The sequence below is a fragment of the Salvelinus alpinus genome, chromosome 16 (genome assembly GCF_045679555.1).
Source record: "Salvelinus alpinus chromosome 16, SLU_Salpinus.1, whole genome shotgun sequence".
Classification (NCBI taxonomy): domain Eukaryota; kingdom Metazoa; phylum Chordata; class Actinopteri; order Salmoniformes; family Salmonidae; genus Salvelinus; species Salvelinus alpinus.
The window spans coordinates 13,281,799-13,298,273 of NC_092101.1; the positions used below are offsets into that span (position 1 = coordinate 13,281,799).

Consider the following 16,475-nt stretch of genomic DNA (forward strand, 5'->3'; position numbering starts at 1 on the left):
TTAGCCGCCTGTTTGTCGTTCAGGTTCCAATACGCCTTTTGGGCATTCCCAGAGAGGAAGGGGGCCAGCAGACTTGCCCACCTCAGCCTTGGCCATCCCCCCCGTAGTGCTGTCCGTTCAAACGTACAGAGGTATGTTTCGATGTCGTCGTCTTCCGTTAGCTTGATTAACAACTGGTTTGGATGTGATTCAGTAGATGCTCCTCCTTGTAGCTTCCTGATTTCCTCAACGAGGCGGACGTTTTGTAGCCGCTGTTCCTCCAGGGTTCGTTCCTGAACCGCCTGTTGGGCTTGTTGGGCCCGGACAAACTGAGCTATCAACTCGTCCATGCTGATGCTGCGTAAACGTCAACCCTGATCTGACCATGTTATCATATTGCCCGCATTCTCCACTACTTGTGGCAGACCAGGGGGTTTGGTCAAAACGTTTACATAGATCAGACACGGACAGAGTAGGATTAGCTCGGTTTCAAGGGTGTTTATTTGAATAACAAACCAAAAGAAAAGAATAGGTCTCCCCCATGAGACCCTCTCCGGGATGCCGTCTTCTGGGCTCCGTGTCTTGCTGTATCCTGTGGTGAACAAAAACTGAACTCCCTCCTTTTACCTCTGGAACTGTCCCCAACTATACGGGAGTAACATTTCTTCCCCCAGTCCTTCTCCCGTGTGCTGTCCTTCTGGCAGCTTTATGGGACCTGTCCAGCTGGTGAGCAAACAACCCTTGATTACTCACAAACCACAATCAGCCCCAATTAGTCCTGGCCGGAGAGCCCGTCGAGACCTGGCACGTCCAGCAGAGGGAGCCATCGCCTCGTGATGTATACTCCATCTGTCACCAGGCCTCGACGAGTCTCCCCCTGGTGGCTGACCTGCTGTACGCCACAAGATATATATATTAATATATTATAGATTTCTAAAAACCTTGTCATTATGGGATATTTTGTGTAGATCGCTGAGGAAGAAATTTAAGAATGAGGCTGTTATGTAACAAAATGTGGAAAAAGTCAAGGGGTCTGAATACTTTCTGAAGGCACTGTAAATGCTGTATACTCTGTGTATGAGTAGTATGGGAGATGGGCTTCAATATTCCAGTGTGTTTTTGAGCTGACCACCTGACATTTTCATTCTATTTAATATGTGGTAAGACTGGCTTAGCATTGCTACACCAGTTTAGCCCTTATGACTTTTCGATTGTTACTTCTTTCATTACTGATGTCAATATCACCTGAGAGATTATGCTGTTGGTGGGAATTACAGCAACTCCGTTGAAGCGTTCCAAAGTATTTTATTGCAACGCCAGCGGATGTTAATACATCACCAGCGAGACATCTTTCTGACCTTTGGCTCCAAGACATTTTACACGGCTTTGAGGCTCGAGTCGAGAAAGGAACAACATCCTTAGCAGGTGAGATGTATGTCTTTCTCAAGGCTTGGACAGGGAGAAAGAGATTTACATTGTTAAATGACTAATGAAAGGTTTTTCCTTTAATGAGGTTTGTTGAAACGATCCTTCATGTATGTTTATATTGCAAATGTTCTAATTACTTATAAGTACAGCTATCTACTTTCAGCATTTACCTAGACTGAATTAATTTGCCCAATCTCTACTTTTTTGGCAATGTCCAGGTTTTGTCCTAAAAATGTGAATACCCCAGTACAACTAGCATAACGTGTAGCCTTCCACTGAATTACATATGATGTGTTTTTGAAGCAGATTGAGCTTTTCTCGTAATATCTCTATCCCCCATTACATTTCTAAACAGTTGCAAGCAGCACATCATTATGGAGACAGACCAAGAGGCTTGCAAGGCAGCTGCGAGCTGTCCAGCTCCAAGCCAAGGACCCGTCAAGACTGGCTGGCTGTCCTCCAACAAGAGGGGTAAGGGACTGTGTCCATTCTAAGTATCATGGGTCCCATCTACCACTGCTGAAATTAATCTAGTTTCTTCTGAAAAGTAATTTACCAGAGTAAATAGATGTTACGTTTTTTTCCTGAAATGTATTTTTCCATTACTTTTGGCAGTTAGCATGCATATTATTACTGAATATTACGTAATACTACTTGAATGCTTTAAAAACTAGTAGGGTATTTACAAGAGGCTGATAGATGGCTCTTTAGATTAATAAACTGATAAATTACTGGTCTTTGAGGGTTCCTTTCCTTTCCGGGACACAGATTTAAAATTAGTCCTGAACTAAAAAACTATCCGTGGAGATTCTAAACTGTGTCCCACAAACTGGCCCTGAATGTCTTAAAATCAACATCAAATCAAATTTTATTGGTCACATACACGTGATTAGCAGATGTTATTGCGGGTGTAGCGAAATGCTTGTGCTTCTAGCTCCGACAGTGCAGTAATATCTAACAAGTAATATCTGACAAATTACACAACATATACCCAATACCCACAAATCTAAGTATCAATGAATTAAGACTATATACATATGGACGAGCGATGTCAGAGCGGAACGGACTAAGATACAGTAAAATAGTATAGAATACAGTATATACTAATGAGATGAGTAATGCCAGATTTGTAACATTAAGTAACTAAGATACCGTAGAATAGTATAGAATACAGTATATACATTTGAGATGAGTAATGCAAGATATGTAAACATTATTAAGTGACTAAGATACCGTAGAATAGTATAGATAGAATACAGTATATACATATGAGATGAGTAATGCCAGATATGTAAACATAATTAAAGTGACTAGTGTTCCATTCCTTAAAGTGGCCAGTGATTGCTAGTCTATGCCTATAGGCAGCAGCCTCTAATGTGCTAGTGATGGCTGTTTAACAGTCTGATGGCCTTGAGATAGAAGCTGTTTTTCAGTCTCTCGGTCCCAGCTTTGATGCACCTGTACTAACCTTGCTTTCTGAATGGTAGCGGGGTGAACAGTCAGTGGCTTGGGTGGTTGATGTCCTTGATGATCTTTTTGGATTTCCTGTGACATCGGGTGCTGTAGCTGTTCTCATTGGGTGTTTCTGAATACAAAAACATTTGTTTAGGCAAACACACATGACTAGGAGAATCTTAGCCTAAATGTAAACATAAATGTTGTATTTACTACATTGTTTGTTATTCATAAACCTCAAAAATATGTTAAAAATTAACCAATACGAGCAAAGTTAATTTTTATGGAATTGAATAACTTTTGATGAGTTAGAATTTTGTGCTGGCATAAAATGCCAATTTTATCATTCTCACAAATAAATGCTCAAAAAATGTGTACTTGCCAGTTCTATGCAACCAATGTTTTATAGAATCCTCAAGTCTTAGGATTGGTACAACGTTGCTAATTGGCTATATTGCTAAAGTTGTCTGTAATGAGATTTGAACACGCAACCTTTGGGTTGCAGCAACCCAGTTGCCAGACTTTCGAGTTATTTGTCTACCTATCCACCCTGACTAACCACCCTAATTTCATTTTTGCCTTAAGTAACCTTCTGTCTTATGCAACCATACCAAACGTAACATATCAAACTAATTTGATTGTCCCGGATTGTCGTTTACTATGTTACATATCGTCTATGAGACCAGGCTGGTTAAAAATCCAACCTTTGTCACAAATACACTCTCTCTCACACCCATAAACAGGTAATTGCTATTCCAGGAAGCATGAAAATAAAACATTGACTACTAGGCTACAAGGATAGTCAGGAGCTCTCTCTTGGATGAGCCAAATGCTGCATCAGCATAGACCACTATAGTACTCACTGTCTGTGGGAGCAACCTCTAACTCCCTGACTGACTCATGTTGTGGTGGGTTAAGTCCAATGGCCCTGTGGTTAGTTCCACTGTCTTCCCCGTTATGCCTCATTTACTCCCTCATGTTCTCAGGCCCCCCAGTAACCAAGCCGCCATCTGATGGGACCTCTCGTTTCCAAGGAGACGGGGTTCGCTATAAGGCCAAGCTGATTGGCGTGGACTACGTCCCAGCGGCCCAGGGAGATAAGATGTGTTTGGACTCCATGATGAAACTCAAGGTAGAGCAGACTGTGGGAAAGAGTGCACTCTATTTCTTGCTGTACATAGCCATTTCTTGAAAGTAGCGATGTTAGATATATCATCAATCACTAGAATGAGGAAGTTGTGTGGTCAGTTAGCGGCAGGTATCATATGAGGAAATTATGTCCTGTTCGTTTCCAAAAATATCTTCTTGACAGCTAGTCTTCCTGGGGTCCGACACATAATGAAAAAGACATCACAGACAAAAACATTTTACAATTTACATACATTTTAAAACATTCACATAGACATTAAAGACACACACACACACACATATATATATATATATATTTTTTTATATATATATATATACAGTTGAAGTCGGAAGTTTACATGCACTTATGTTGGAGTCATTAAAACTTGTTTTTCAACCACTCCACAAATTTCTTGTTAACAAACTATAGTTTTGGAAAGTCGGTTACGACATCTACTTTGTGCATGACACAAGTAATTTTTCCAATAATTGTTTACAGACAGATTATTTCACTGATAATTCACTGTATCACAATTCTAGCGGGTCAGAAGTTTACATAAACTAAGTTGACTGTGCCTTTAAACAGCTTGGAAAATTCCAGAAAATTATGTCATGGCTTTAGAAGCTTCTGATAGGCTAATTGACATCATTTGAGTCAATTGTAGGTGTACCTGTGGATATATTTCAAGGCCTACCTTCAAACTCAGTGCCTCTTTGCTTGACATCATGGGAAAATCAAAAGAAATCAGCCAAGACCTCAGAAAAGACAATGTAGACCTCCACAAGTCTGGTTCATCCTTGGGAGCAATTTCCAAACGCCTGAAGGTACCCCGTTCGTCTGTACAAACAATAGTATGCAAGTATAAACACCATGGGACCACACAGCCCTCATACCGCTCAGGAAGGAGACGCATTCTGTCTCCTAGAGATGAACGTACTTTGGTGGGAAAAGTGCACATCAGTCCCAGAACAAAAGCAAAGGACCTTGTGAAGATACTGGAGGAAACAGGTACAAAACTATCTCTATCCACAGTAAAACGAGTCCTATATCGACATAACCTGAAAGGCTGCTCAGCAAGGAATCAAATCAAAATCAAATTTATAAAATAAACTTGATTGATTGATTGATTTATATAGCCCTTCGTACATCAGCTGATATCTCAAAGTGCTGTACAGAAACCCAGCCTAAAACCCCAAACAGCAAGCAATGCAGGTGTAGAAGCACGGTGGCTAGGAAAAACTCCCTAGAAAGGCCAAAACCTAGGAAGAAACCTAGAGAGGAACCAGGCTATGAGGGGTGGCCAGTCCTCTTCTGGCTGTGCCGGGTGGAGATTATAACAGAACATGGGCAAGATGTTCAAATGTTCATAAATGACCAGCATGGTCAAATAATAATAATCACAGTAGTTGTCGAGGGTGCAGCAAGTCAGCACCTCAGAAGTAAATGTCAGTTGGCTTTTCATAGCCGATCATTAAGAGTATCTCTACCGCTCCTGCGGTCTCTAGAGAGTTGAAAACAGCAGGTCTGGGACAGGTAGCACGTCCGGTGAACAGGTCAGGGTTCCATAGCCGCAGGCAGAACAGTTGAAACTGGAGCAGCAGCATGGCCAGGTGGACTGGGGACAGCAAGGAGTCATCATGCCAGGTAGTCCTGAGGCATGATCCTAGGGCTTAGGTCCTCCGAGAGAGAGAGAAAGAAAGAGAGAATTAGAGAGGGCATACTTAAATTCACACAGGACACCGGATAAGACAGGAGAAATACTCCAGATATAACAAACTGACCCTAGCCCCCCGACACATAAACTAATGCAGCATAAATACTGGAGGCTGAGACAGGAGGGGTCAGGAGACACTGTGGCCCCATCCGATGATACCCCCGGACAGGGCCAAACATATAACCCCACCCACTTTGCCAAAGCACAGCCCCCACACCACTAGAGGGATATCTTCAACCACCAACTTACCATCCTGAGACAAGGCCGAGTATAGCCCACAAAGATCTCCGCCACGGCACAACCCAAGGGGGGGCGCCAACCCAGACAGGAAGATCACGTCAATGACTCAACCCACTCAAGTGACGCACCCTTCCTAGGGACGGCATGAAAGAGCACCAGTAAGCCAGTGTAACGGATGTGAAATGGCTAGCTAGTTAGCGGGTAAGCGCTAATAGCGTTTCAATCAGTTACGTCACTTGCTCTGAAACCTAGAAGTAGTGTTGTCCCTTGCTCTGCAAGGGCCGCGGCTTTTGTGGAGCGATGGGTAACGATGCTGTGTGGGTGACTGTTGTTGATGTGTGCAGAAGGTCCCTGGTTCGCGCCCATGTCGGGGCGAGGGGACGGTAATAGGGTTAGAGGCAGAGAATCCCAGTGGAGAGAGGGGACCCGGCCAGGCAGAGACAGCAAGGGCGGTTCTTGCTCCAGAGCCTTTCCGTTCACCTTCACACTCCTGGGCCACTGAAGAGATGAGTCTTCAGTAAAGAATTAAAGGTTGAGACCGAGTCTGCGTCTCTCACATGGATAGGCAGACCATTCCATAAAAATGGAGATCTATAGGAGAAAGCCCTGCCTCCAGCTGTTTGCTTAGAAATTCTAGGGACAATTAGGAGGCTTGCGTCTTGTGACCGTAGCGTACGTGTAGGTATGTACGGCAGGACCAAATCGTAAAGATAGGTAGGAGCAAGCCCATGTAATGCTTTGTAGGTTAGCAGTAAAACCTTGAAATCAGCCCTTGCCTTAACAGGAAGCCAATGTAGGGAGGCTAGCACTGGAGTAATATGATAAAAAATGTTGGTTCTAGTCAGGATTCTAGCAGCCGTATTTAGCACTAACTGAAGTTTATTTAGTGCTTTATCCGGGTAGCCGGAAAGTAGAGCATTGCAGTAGTCTAACCTAGAAGTAACAAAAGCATGGATAATCTTTCCTGCATAATTTTTGGACAGAAAGTTTCTGACTTTTGCAATGTTACGTAGATGGAAAAAAGCTGTCCTTGAAACAGTCTTGATATGTTCGTCAAAAGAGAGATCAGGGTCCAGAGTAACGCCGAGGTCCTTCACAGTTTTATTTGAGACGACTTTACAACCATCAAGATTAATTGTCAGATTCAACAGAAGATCTCTTTGTTTCTTCGGACCGAGTTTAAATGTAGAAAGTTTTCAGCCATCCACTTCCTTATCTCTGAAACACAGGCTTCTAGCGAGGGCAATTTTGGGGCTTCACCATGTTTCATTAAAATGTACAGCTGTGTGTCATCCGCATAGCAGTGAAAGTTAATATTATGTTTTCGAATGATATCCCCAAGAGGTAAAATATATAGTGAAAACAATAGTGGTCCTAAAACGGAACCTTGAGGAACACCGAAATGTACAGTTGATTTGTCAGAGGACAAACCATTTACAGAGACAAACTGATATCTTTCCGACAGATAAGATCTAAACCAGGCCAGAACTTGTCCGTGTAGACCAATTTGGGTTTCCAATCTCTCCAAAAGAATGTGGTGATCGATGGAAGGTCTAGGAGAACGAGGACAGATGCAGACCCTCGGTCTGACGCCATTAAAAGGTCCTTTACCACCTTCACAAGTGCAGTCTCAGTGCTATGATGGGGTCTAAAACCAGACTGAAGCATTTCGTATACATTGTTTGTCTTCAGGAAGGCAGTGAGTTGCTGCGCAACAGCTTTTTCAAAATGTTTTGAGAGGAATGGAAGATTCGATATAGGCCGATAGTTTTTTATATTTTCTGGGTCAAGGTTTGGCTTTTTCCAGAGAGGCTTTATTACTGCCACTATTGGTGAGTTTGGTACACATCCGGTGGATAGAGAGCCGTTTATTATGTTCAACATAGGAGGGCCAAGCACATGAAGCAGCTCTTTAAGTAGTTTAGTTGAAATAGGGTCCAGTATGCAGCTTGAAGGTTTAGAGGCCATGATTATTTTCATCACTGTGTCAAGAGATATAGTACTAAAACACTTGAGTGTCTCTCTTGATCCTAGGTCCTGGCAGAGTTGTGCAGACTCAGGACAGCTGAGCTTTGGAGGAATACGCAGATTTAAAGAGGAGTCCGTAATTTGCTTTCTAATGATCATGATCTTTTCCTCAAAGAAGTTCATGAATTTATTACTGCTGAAGTGAAAGCCATTCTCACTTGGGGAATGCTGATTTTTAGTTAGCCTTGCGACAGTATCAAAAATAAATGTTGAATTGTTCTTATTTTCCTCGATTAAGTTGGAAAAATAGGATGATCAAGCAGCAGTGAGGGCTCTTTGATACTGCACGGTACTGTCTGAAGCCACTGCTCCAAAACTGCCATAAAAAAAGCCAGCCTACGGTTTGCAACTGCACATGGGGACAAAGATCGTACTTCTTGGAGAAATGTCCTCTGGTCTGATGAAAGAAAAATGGAACTGTTTGGCCATAATGACGATCGTTATGTTTGGAGGATAAAGGGGGAGGATTGCAAGCCAAAGAACACCATCGCAACCGAGAAGCACGGGGATGGCAGCATCATGTTGTGGGGGTGCTTTGCTGCAAGAGGGACTAGCGCACTTCACAAAATAGATGGCTTCATGAGGAAGGACAATTATGTGGATATATTGAAGCAACATCTCAAGACATCAGTCAGGAAGTTAAAGCTTGGTCGCAAATGGGTCTTCCAAATGGACAATGACCCCAAGCACACTTCCAAAGTTGTGTCAAAATGGGTTAAGAACAACAAAGTCAAGGTATTGGAGTGACCTCATCCTATAGAAAATGTGTGGGCAGAACTGAAAAAGTGTGTGCGAGCATGGATGCCTACAAACCTGACTCAGTTACACCAGCTCTGTCAGGAGGAATGGGCCAAAATTCCTCCAACTTATTGTGGGAAGGTTGTGGAAGGCTACCCAAAACGTTTGACCCAAGTTAAACAATTTAAAGGCAATGCTACCAAATACTAATTGAGTGTATGTAAACTTCTGACTCACTGGGAATGTGATGAAAGAAATAAAAGCTGAAATAAATCATTCTCTCATTCTCTTTTCACATTCTTAAAATAAAGTGGTGATCCTAACAGACCTAAGACAGGGAATTTTTTACAAGGATTAAATGTCAGGAATTATGAAAAACTGAGTTTAAATGTATTTGGCTAAGGTGTATGTAAACTTCAGACTTAAACTGTATATATATAGAGCTAGTACCTAAGTCAGGTTTGTAGGCCTCCTTGCTCGCACACGCTTTTTCAGTTCTGCCCACACATTTTCTAAATTTACTTAAAAATTACTTGTGTCATGCACAAAGTAGATGTCCTAACTGACTTGCCAAAACTATAGTTTGTTAACAAGACATTTGTGGAGTGGTTGAAAAACGAGTTTTAATGACTCCAACCTAAGTGTATGTAAACTTCCGACTTCAACTGTATATACACAACTAAAGGCATACCAATTTACAGTCACATTTTTCTCAATTGTGTGTGCGTGCGTGTTTCTGTTTGCATGTGGGTGTGAACACAGGGCCAGGAGGTGGCAGGCAGGAACCAGGGACGACACAAGCAGAGGGTGTGGCTGAAGGTGTCCATTACTGGTGTGAAAATCTTAGATGAGAGGACTGGGGTAAGTCAGTGCTGATACTGCAAGACTCCAGAAACTGTGATCTCGGCTCCCATGTGTAGTTTAATGCTTCAATGGTTCAACCCTTAGGTCTTCATCAGATCAGACCTAATCTTGCAGCCAGATGTGTCTATAATGCATATATTTGTAAATCTGGCATCAGCACCTGAGATTTATGTTGGACCAAACGAGGCATTGATTGCAGCCTGCTTTCTGATTTAAATGTGGTCTGTGTTGGATTTAGTAAAACATTATGATTTTTTTTTAAAAGAAGAAGAAATTAATGACCCCAGACCTCGCTCGAACGTCTAAATCCTGAAGTATGTCGAAATTATAATGGATATATATTTAGAAATAACTGCCCTTTTTTCCAGCACGCAAATGTATATTTATGAAAAATAAGTGGGAGGCCCACAGAAGATAGGATGGGAACACTATCCAGGTAAACTGAGAGGATGTAGGGGCACTAAACTAAGGACTTTAATGTCTCTCTTAGGCACAATAACATGAAGCAGGACATAATCATATCCTATCAGATTTAATTATGAGGAATGGGATTGAGTTCTAGGAAGATATTTTTTTTTTAAATGTAAAATTATGGACCTAATCCAGATTTGTTGGGGTATGTAATGCTGTAGGTAATGCTGTGGGCACAATGATATTATAGATAATATTAAGAACCATTTCAGAGAAATTGCTTCTTTTTCAATTGTATTATTTATTATATATCATGAAAAATGACCATGAGAGAAACCAGTCTTCTTCTATTTTGAGGTACAGCATATCAATAATAATGTTTGAAAATGACAGATATCCCAAAATCCTGACCTTCAAATGGCTACCTTGTCCTTTTCTCTTGAATGAACTAGGACATTCTTAGGATGACAGAGGGCCATATTCGAACACTAACCTTCGCCTTCTTTACACGGATATAACCACTTTCACCAAGAGGTGCTCTCTAGTTGCAGACGACATGAGGTTTACATCGCTGACTGTCTGGCTGTTATATCCATTCCACTGTCATCCCATTGTGTTCACAATATAGGTTGTGGAGTATGACCACGAGAGGGGGAAGATAAACTCCCTGACAAAGGATGAGTCAGACCCTAGAGCCCTCTCCTACATCTACGATCATGAAGGCACCTACACTCTGTTCTACATCAAGATGGCCAATTTGGTAAGGGGTTTTGATCTGATCCAAAGATCCAGAGATGATCCATAATCGCAGTAAATACATATCTTGTTAGTACAGTATATTAATTATGAGTATGTCTTTTGGACATGCACCATAATTCTGTCTGGAATTCAATCTTTTGCAGGATTTATAGAAGATTTCAACTCTGCACTTTCAGATGTGTTTAATTTGTACAGCAGTGCAATGACTGAATTCTTGGCTAAAATCCTATATCAAATCAGAAGTGTAATTGACTTTTGGTTTCTTGTGGAACAGGCTGACCCTGTCCTTGATGATATCAAAGAAGTCTGCCAAAGCCCAGTAACACAAGAGGACCAAGTCATAAAGGTCAATAAACCAGTAGAGGTGAGGATAAAGTACACTTACTGTTGTCCAAAGGTTCGTATAGGCAATTTTTCTGCTAACCATTTTAGGGATGTCCTGGTATATATACATATGTAGTCTCTATAATGGCCAGGGTGCCTTTTGATAACAATCCCTTGCTTCTCAATTATTATGTATCTTTAGAATGCTGTCGCCTTGCTGCTTCTTGATGAGAATATAGCTTCTCCAAAGGTAAGGAGAGCGAGTAACTGCAGAAGGCGTCTTCCTAATATGGAACAAACCAATGTTGTAGTTTTTGTATGGTAAAACCAAGTTAGATAGATTGAGAAATAATATTATTGCATACTCAAATATTCTAGCTACTGTACATCATCTCAATTGCCAACATGAGATATAAAATGAGATCATCTTTGGACATAATGTTAACTTCTCATTTGAAGGGCCTGGATGACTTGGAAATGTTCAATTCCATGCCTAGCTCTCCGTCAGGGCAACCAAAGCAGGTAATGGACACATTTGATGGTCTTTTATCAACTTTAACAATTTATATGGTTTTATATGGTAGGCCTAGGCAAACCCAGCAGTCATTAACTTTCAGCAGGTTGCAGACTTGTTGTTTGTGAATGTTACATTGAGCAGCGATGACTGAATCCTGTCTACTTGTTGTGGTTTGTTCCCACAGATCTCATCCAGGGACGAGCTGATGGACATCTTCTCTTTCCCCAGTCAAAACTCTGACATGAATCAACCAGGTGAGTTATTACCCAGCAAACATATCATGGTTCCCTATACTTTCTCAGAATGTTAACGCTTCAAAATGATACAAGTGGTAAGCTAAAAAACTTCCCAGATGATAGAGGTTTCCAAATATGTTTCCATTACATCACTAATATGTCACCTTTGATATACAGAAAATGCAATGAAGGGGCAAATCTGACAAGTATTCTAGTTTTTGAAAGAACTTTCATGGGATATTCTAATGATAACATTTGCTGCCTGAGGGCCATGTTGGGACTCAACCTGGTCTCAGAACATTTCGTATTATTCTGTACATAAATCCGAGATATACATTTAGTATGATCAAATCAAATCAAATCAAGTTTATTTTATATAGCCCTTCGTACATCAGCTAATATCTCGAAGTGCTGTACAGAAACCCAGCCTAAAACCCCAAACAGCAAGCAATGCAGGTGTAGAAGCACGGCGGCTAGGAAAAACTCCCTAGAAAGGCCAAAACCTAGGAAGAAACCTAGAGAGGAACCAGGCTATGAGGGGTGGCCAGTCCTCTTCTGGCTGTGCCGGGTGGAGATTATAACAGAACATGGCCAAGCTGTTCAAATGTTCATAAATGACCAGCATGGTCAAATAATAATCAGGAGTAAATGTCAGTTGGCTTTTCATAGCCGATCATTAAGAGTATCTCTACCGCTCCTGCGGTCTGGTCTCTAGAGAGTTGAAAACAGCAGGTCTGGGACAGGTAGCACGTCCGGTGGACAGGTCAGGGTTCCATAGCCGCAGGCAGAACAGTTGAAACTGGAACAGCAGCAAGGCCAGGTGGACTGGGGACAGCAAGGAGTCATCATGCCCGGTAGTCCTGACGCATGGTCCTAGGGCCCAGGTCCTCCGAGAGAGAGAAAGAAGGAGAGAATTAGAGAGAGCATACTTAAATTCACACAGGACACCGGATAAGACAGGAGAAGTACTCCAGATATAACCAACTGACCCTAGCCCCCCGACACATAAACTACTGCAGCATAAATACTGGAGGCTGAGACAGGAGGGGTCAGGAGACACTGTGGCCCCATCCGATGATACGCCCGGACAGGGCCAAACAGGAAGGATATAACCCCACCCACTTTGCCAAAGCACAGCCCCCACACCACTAGAGGGATATATCAACCACCAACTTACCATCCTGAGACAAGGCCGAGTATAGCCCACAAAGATCTCCACCACAGCACAAACCAAGGGGGGGCGCCAACCCAGACAGGAAGATCACGTCAGTAACTCAACCCACTCAAGTGACACACCCCTCCTAGGGACGGCATGAAAGAGCACCAGTAAGCCAGTGACTCAGCCCCTGTAATAGGGTTAGAGGCAGAGAATCCCAGTGGAGAGAGGGGAACCGGCCAGGCAGAGACAGCAAGGGCGGTTCGTTGCTCCAGAGCCTTTCCGTTCACCTTCACACTCCTGGGCCAGACTACACTCAATCATATGACCTACTGAAGAGATAAGTCTTCAGTAAAGACTTGAACGTTGAGACTGAGTCTGCGTCTCTCACATGGGTAGGCAGACTATTCCATAAAAATGGAGATCTATAGGAGAAAGCCCTGCCATGATATGTTATGTTTCGTATGGTATGTATTCATTTGTTTATGTCCATCAACCATTTCATATGATATGTTAGGAATTACAATTCGCATTATATGTTAACATTTAGAAAAACGTACAATATGTTACAAATTAGCAAAGCGTACTATATGTTACTCACTTGCAAAACGTATTCTAGCTAGGTGCTAGGTGGTCAACGTTAGCTAGCTGGCTAACGTTAGCTAGGCTAGGGGTTAAGGTTAAGTTTAGGAGTTTAGTTAAAGGGTTAAGGTTAGGGGAAGGGTTAGCTAAAGGGATTAGGATTAGCTAACATGCTAAGCAGTGGTGGAAAAAGTACCCAATTGTCATACTTGAGTAAAAGTAAAGACACCTTAATAGAAAATGACTCAAGTGAAAGTGAAAGTCACCCAGTAAAATAGTACTTGAGTACTATTTTGGTTTTACATATAGTTAAGTATCAAAAGTAAAAGTATAAATATTTTAAATTCCTTATATTAAGAAAACCAGACAGCACTATTTTCTTGTTTTTTAAATTAACAGATAGCCAGTGGAACACTCCAACACTCAGACATCATTTACAAATTAAGCATGTGTGTTTAGTGAGTCCACCAGATCAGAGGCTGTATGGATGACCAGGGATGTTCTCTTGATAAGCGGGTGAATTTGACCATTTTCCTGTCCAGCTAAGCATTCAAAATGTAACTAATACTTTTGGGTGTCAGGGAAAATGTATGGAGTAAAAAATACATTATTTTCTTTAGGAATGTAGTAAAGTAAAAGTTGTCAAAAATATAAATAGTAAAGTACAGATACCAAAAAAAACGACTTAAGTAGTACTTTAAAGTATTTTTACTGAAGTACTTTACACCACTGATGCTAAGCAATTGCAAAGTAGCTAAAAAGTAGTAAGTGTTTGAAAAGTTTCTAATTTTCTAATTATCTAACATTGTCTGTGATGAGATTCGAACTCCCAACCTTTGAGTTACCAGATGTTCGCCCACCCATCCACCCCAACCAACCACCCACCCTACTTTCGCTTTTGTCTTAAGTAACCATCTGTCTTATGTAACTATACCAAACGTAACATATCATACAAACTTTATTATCCCGGATTTACATCTACTATGTTATGTCTTGTCTATGAGACCAGGCTGTGGGACTACACCGCAACATTACCTAAATTCAAGGAATGTTGACTGTTTGCTGGGTAGTAACATTGGAATAATAAAAGTCACATCATTGGCATTGTAACATGGCTTCATTTCAACCCTTGACTCATTAAGAATTTAGGCAGAATTCGAGATGTAAATATCCATCCAGACCACCGCCACTAAACAACCTGCTTCTCTGACATACATGTTTTAAGCTATGTCCACATTGTAAGCGGGCAATAATTACATTCTAGTTCATATGCCCAGTGCAATAATAGACTCCAATCCAATTTTTTTAACCGGAAAGTGTAGCGTGGACATAGCTAGCATCACAAGGAGAAGGCTTTGCCACTTTTAATATACCTTCTGATTTCTTCAAGGATCTCCACAGTCTCTGTCAGTTCCTCAGATATTTCCCACCGTCCCTGGTCAGCCGATCGCTGTTGCATCATTCATCTCACCTCCTGTTTCAATACCTTGGTGTCAGCAAGGGCCCCTCCCAACACTCTCACCCAGTTTAAATGGATCCTGGGGGGCTCCGCCCCCCTGGCCTTCCCAGCCCAACATGACTGGATGGATCCCGGGGCCGGGTGGCATGATGCCCTATGGAGGCCCCCAGCTGCAGGGGTACGGAGTGAACCCACAGCCAGGGGTTATGTGGGGTCAGAACACAATGAGCTTTCCCACCTCTGCCCCAAACTACACGCCCTACAGGGCAGAGGGACTCCAGCAGCAGCCCGGCTCTCCTACCACCAACAACAAACCAGCCCAAGGATGAACTGGCTTAGAGAGCCAATGAAATGTCCTTGTTGTCTTCATGTCTGTATGCTTGGCATTGTCAGGGTCGGATTACAGAACGGGCACGCAGGGCACGACCTTCTATGCCCCCTGAAGTTCGGGGTTCCCCAGATAGCATATTATAGCAAAATGTGTAGAATTACAGAAAATGTGCTTTAAAACTGCAACCTTTTCTCTCAGCCTCATGGCAAAATGTGAGCAATAGCATGAGATGAGCTATAAAACAGAACATTCTTCTCTCTGACCTATGGCAAAAAGTGTAGAATTGCAGGAAATTAACTTTACAACTGCAAGATTTTCTCATAGCCTCATAACACAAGGTATAGAAAGAATAGCATTATAAAACTACACATTTTTTAAGGAAGTTAGCAGTTTTCCTATGAAAAAAAATCTGGATGCCCCAAATGCAGTAGTCCGGCCCTGTGCATTGTCTTTCTAGTACTTAGTAGAGCCTTTTCCATATGTATGTATTCCGTATTCCATTCCGTATGTATGAATCTGTTTACTAAGGTGCAGTTCTACATTGCTTTTGATAATGTACATTTGTGAATTTGAGCTCAACAGCAATTATATCTGTAGATTGTTCAGTAGACTTTACTTTTTTTGACAGAATCATTTAGATGAAGAAGTAAGACAAATTACATTCAAATGCTGTAATTTTGGAGGGATCTCACAGAGCTGAACTTGTTTACAATTCTGAGAATTCACATGAAAGACAAATTTGACATTCTTTTTAAATGTATTTTCTCCGTCTAGGTAAACAAGATAACGTGGTTATGTTTATGTTCTAGAAAGTGAATTCCATGCATGCTGTGGATCTCATGATGGGATGAGTGTTCATAAATCATGTTTTCGTAGATATTTAAATCAAGTAATGAGGGTCGAATAGATTTATGATTATCTCAGCTCCATTTTGCATTAAATGGTATTAGGCCTACTGATAATGTTGAAAAAAGTACTAGTTTTTCAAGAGGAACATACACTTTGTAATGGTAATCATATCAAAATACGGTCATGGAAATAAATTGTGTCATGGATTTCATAATAAAAATGAATATCTTACGGTAATTTAGCCTACAGATTCATCATCTTATGATCTAAATGAAC

The 16,475-nt window shown here is 41.6% G+C and overlaps 1 protein-coding gene across 1 annotated transcript; it reads left to right on the forward strand.

Moving 5' to 3' along the window:
- Positions 1 to 1,161: 1,161 nt before the first annotated feature.
- LOC139540854 (disabled homolog 2-like) lies at positions 1,162 to 16,425 on the forward strand. The gene is made up of 10 exons (XM_071344864.1): positions 1,162 to 1,404; positions 1,763 to 1,878; positions 3,849 to 3,994; positions 9,474 to 9,572; positions 10,615 to 10,746; positions 11,020 to 11,109; positions 11,272 to 11,319; positions 11,529 to 11,591; positions 11,771 to 11,840; positions 14,951 to 16,425. The coding sequence occupies exons 2-10, from the start codon at positions 1,782 to 1,784 to the stop codon at positions 15,346 to 15,348; spliced, it is 1,143 nt and encodes a 380-aa protein (XP_071200965.1). The 5' UTR covers positions 1,162 to 1,404; positions 1,763 to 1,781; the 3' UTR covers positions 15,349 to 16,425.
- The last annotated feature ends 50 nt before the right edge of the window (positions 16,426 to 16,475 follow it).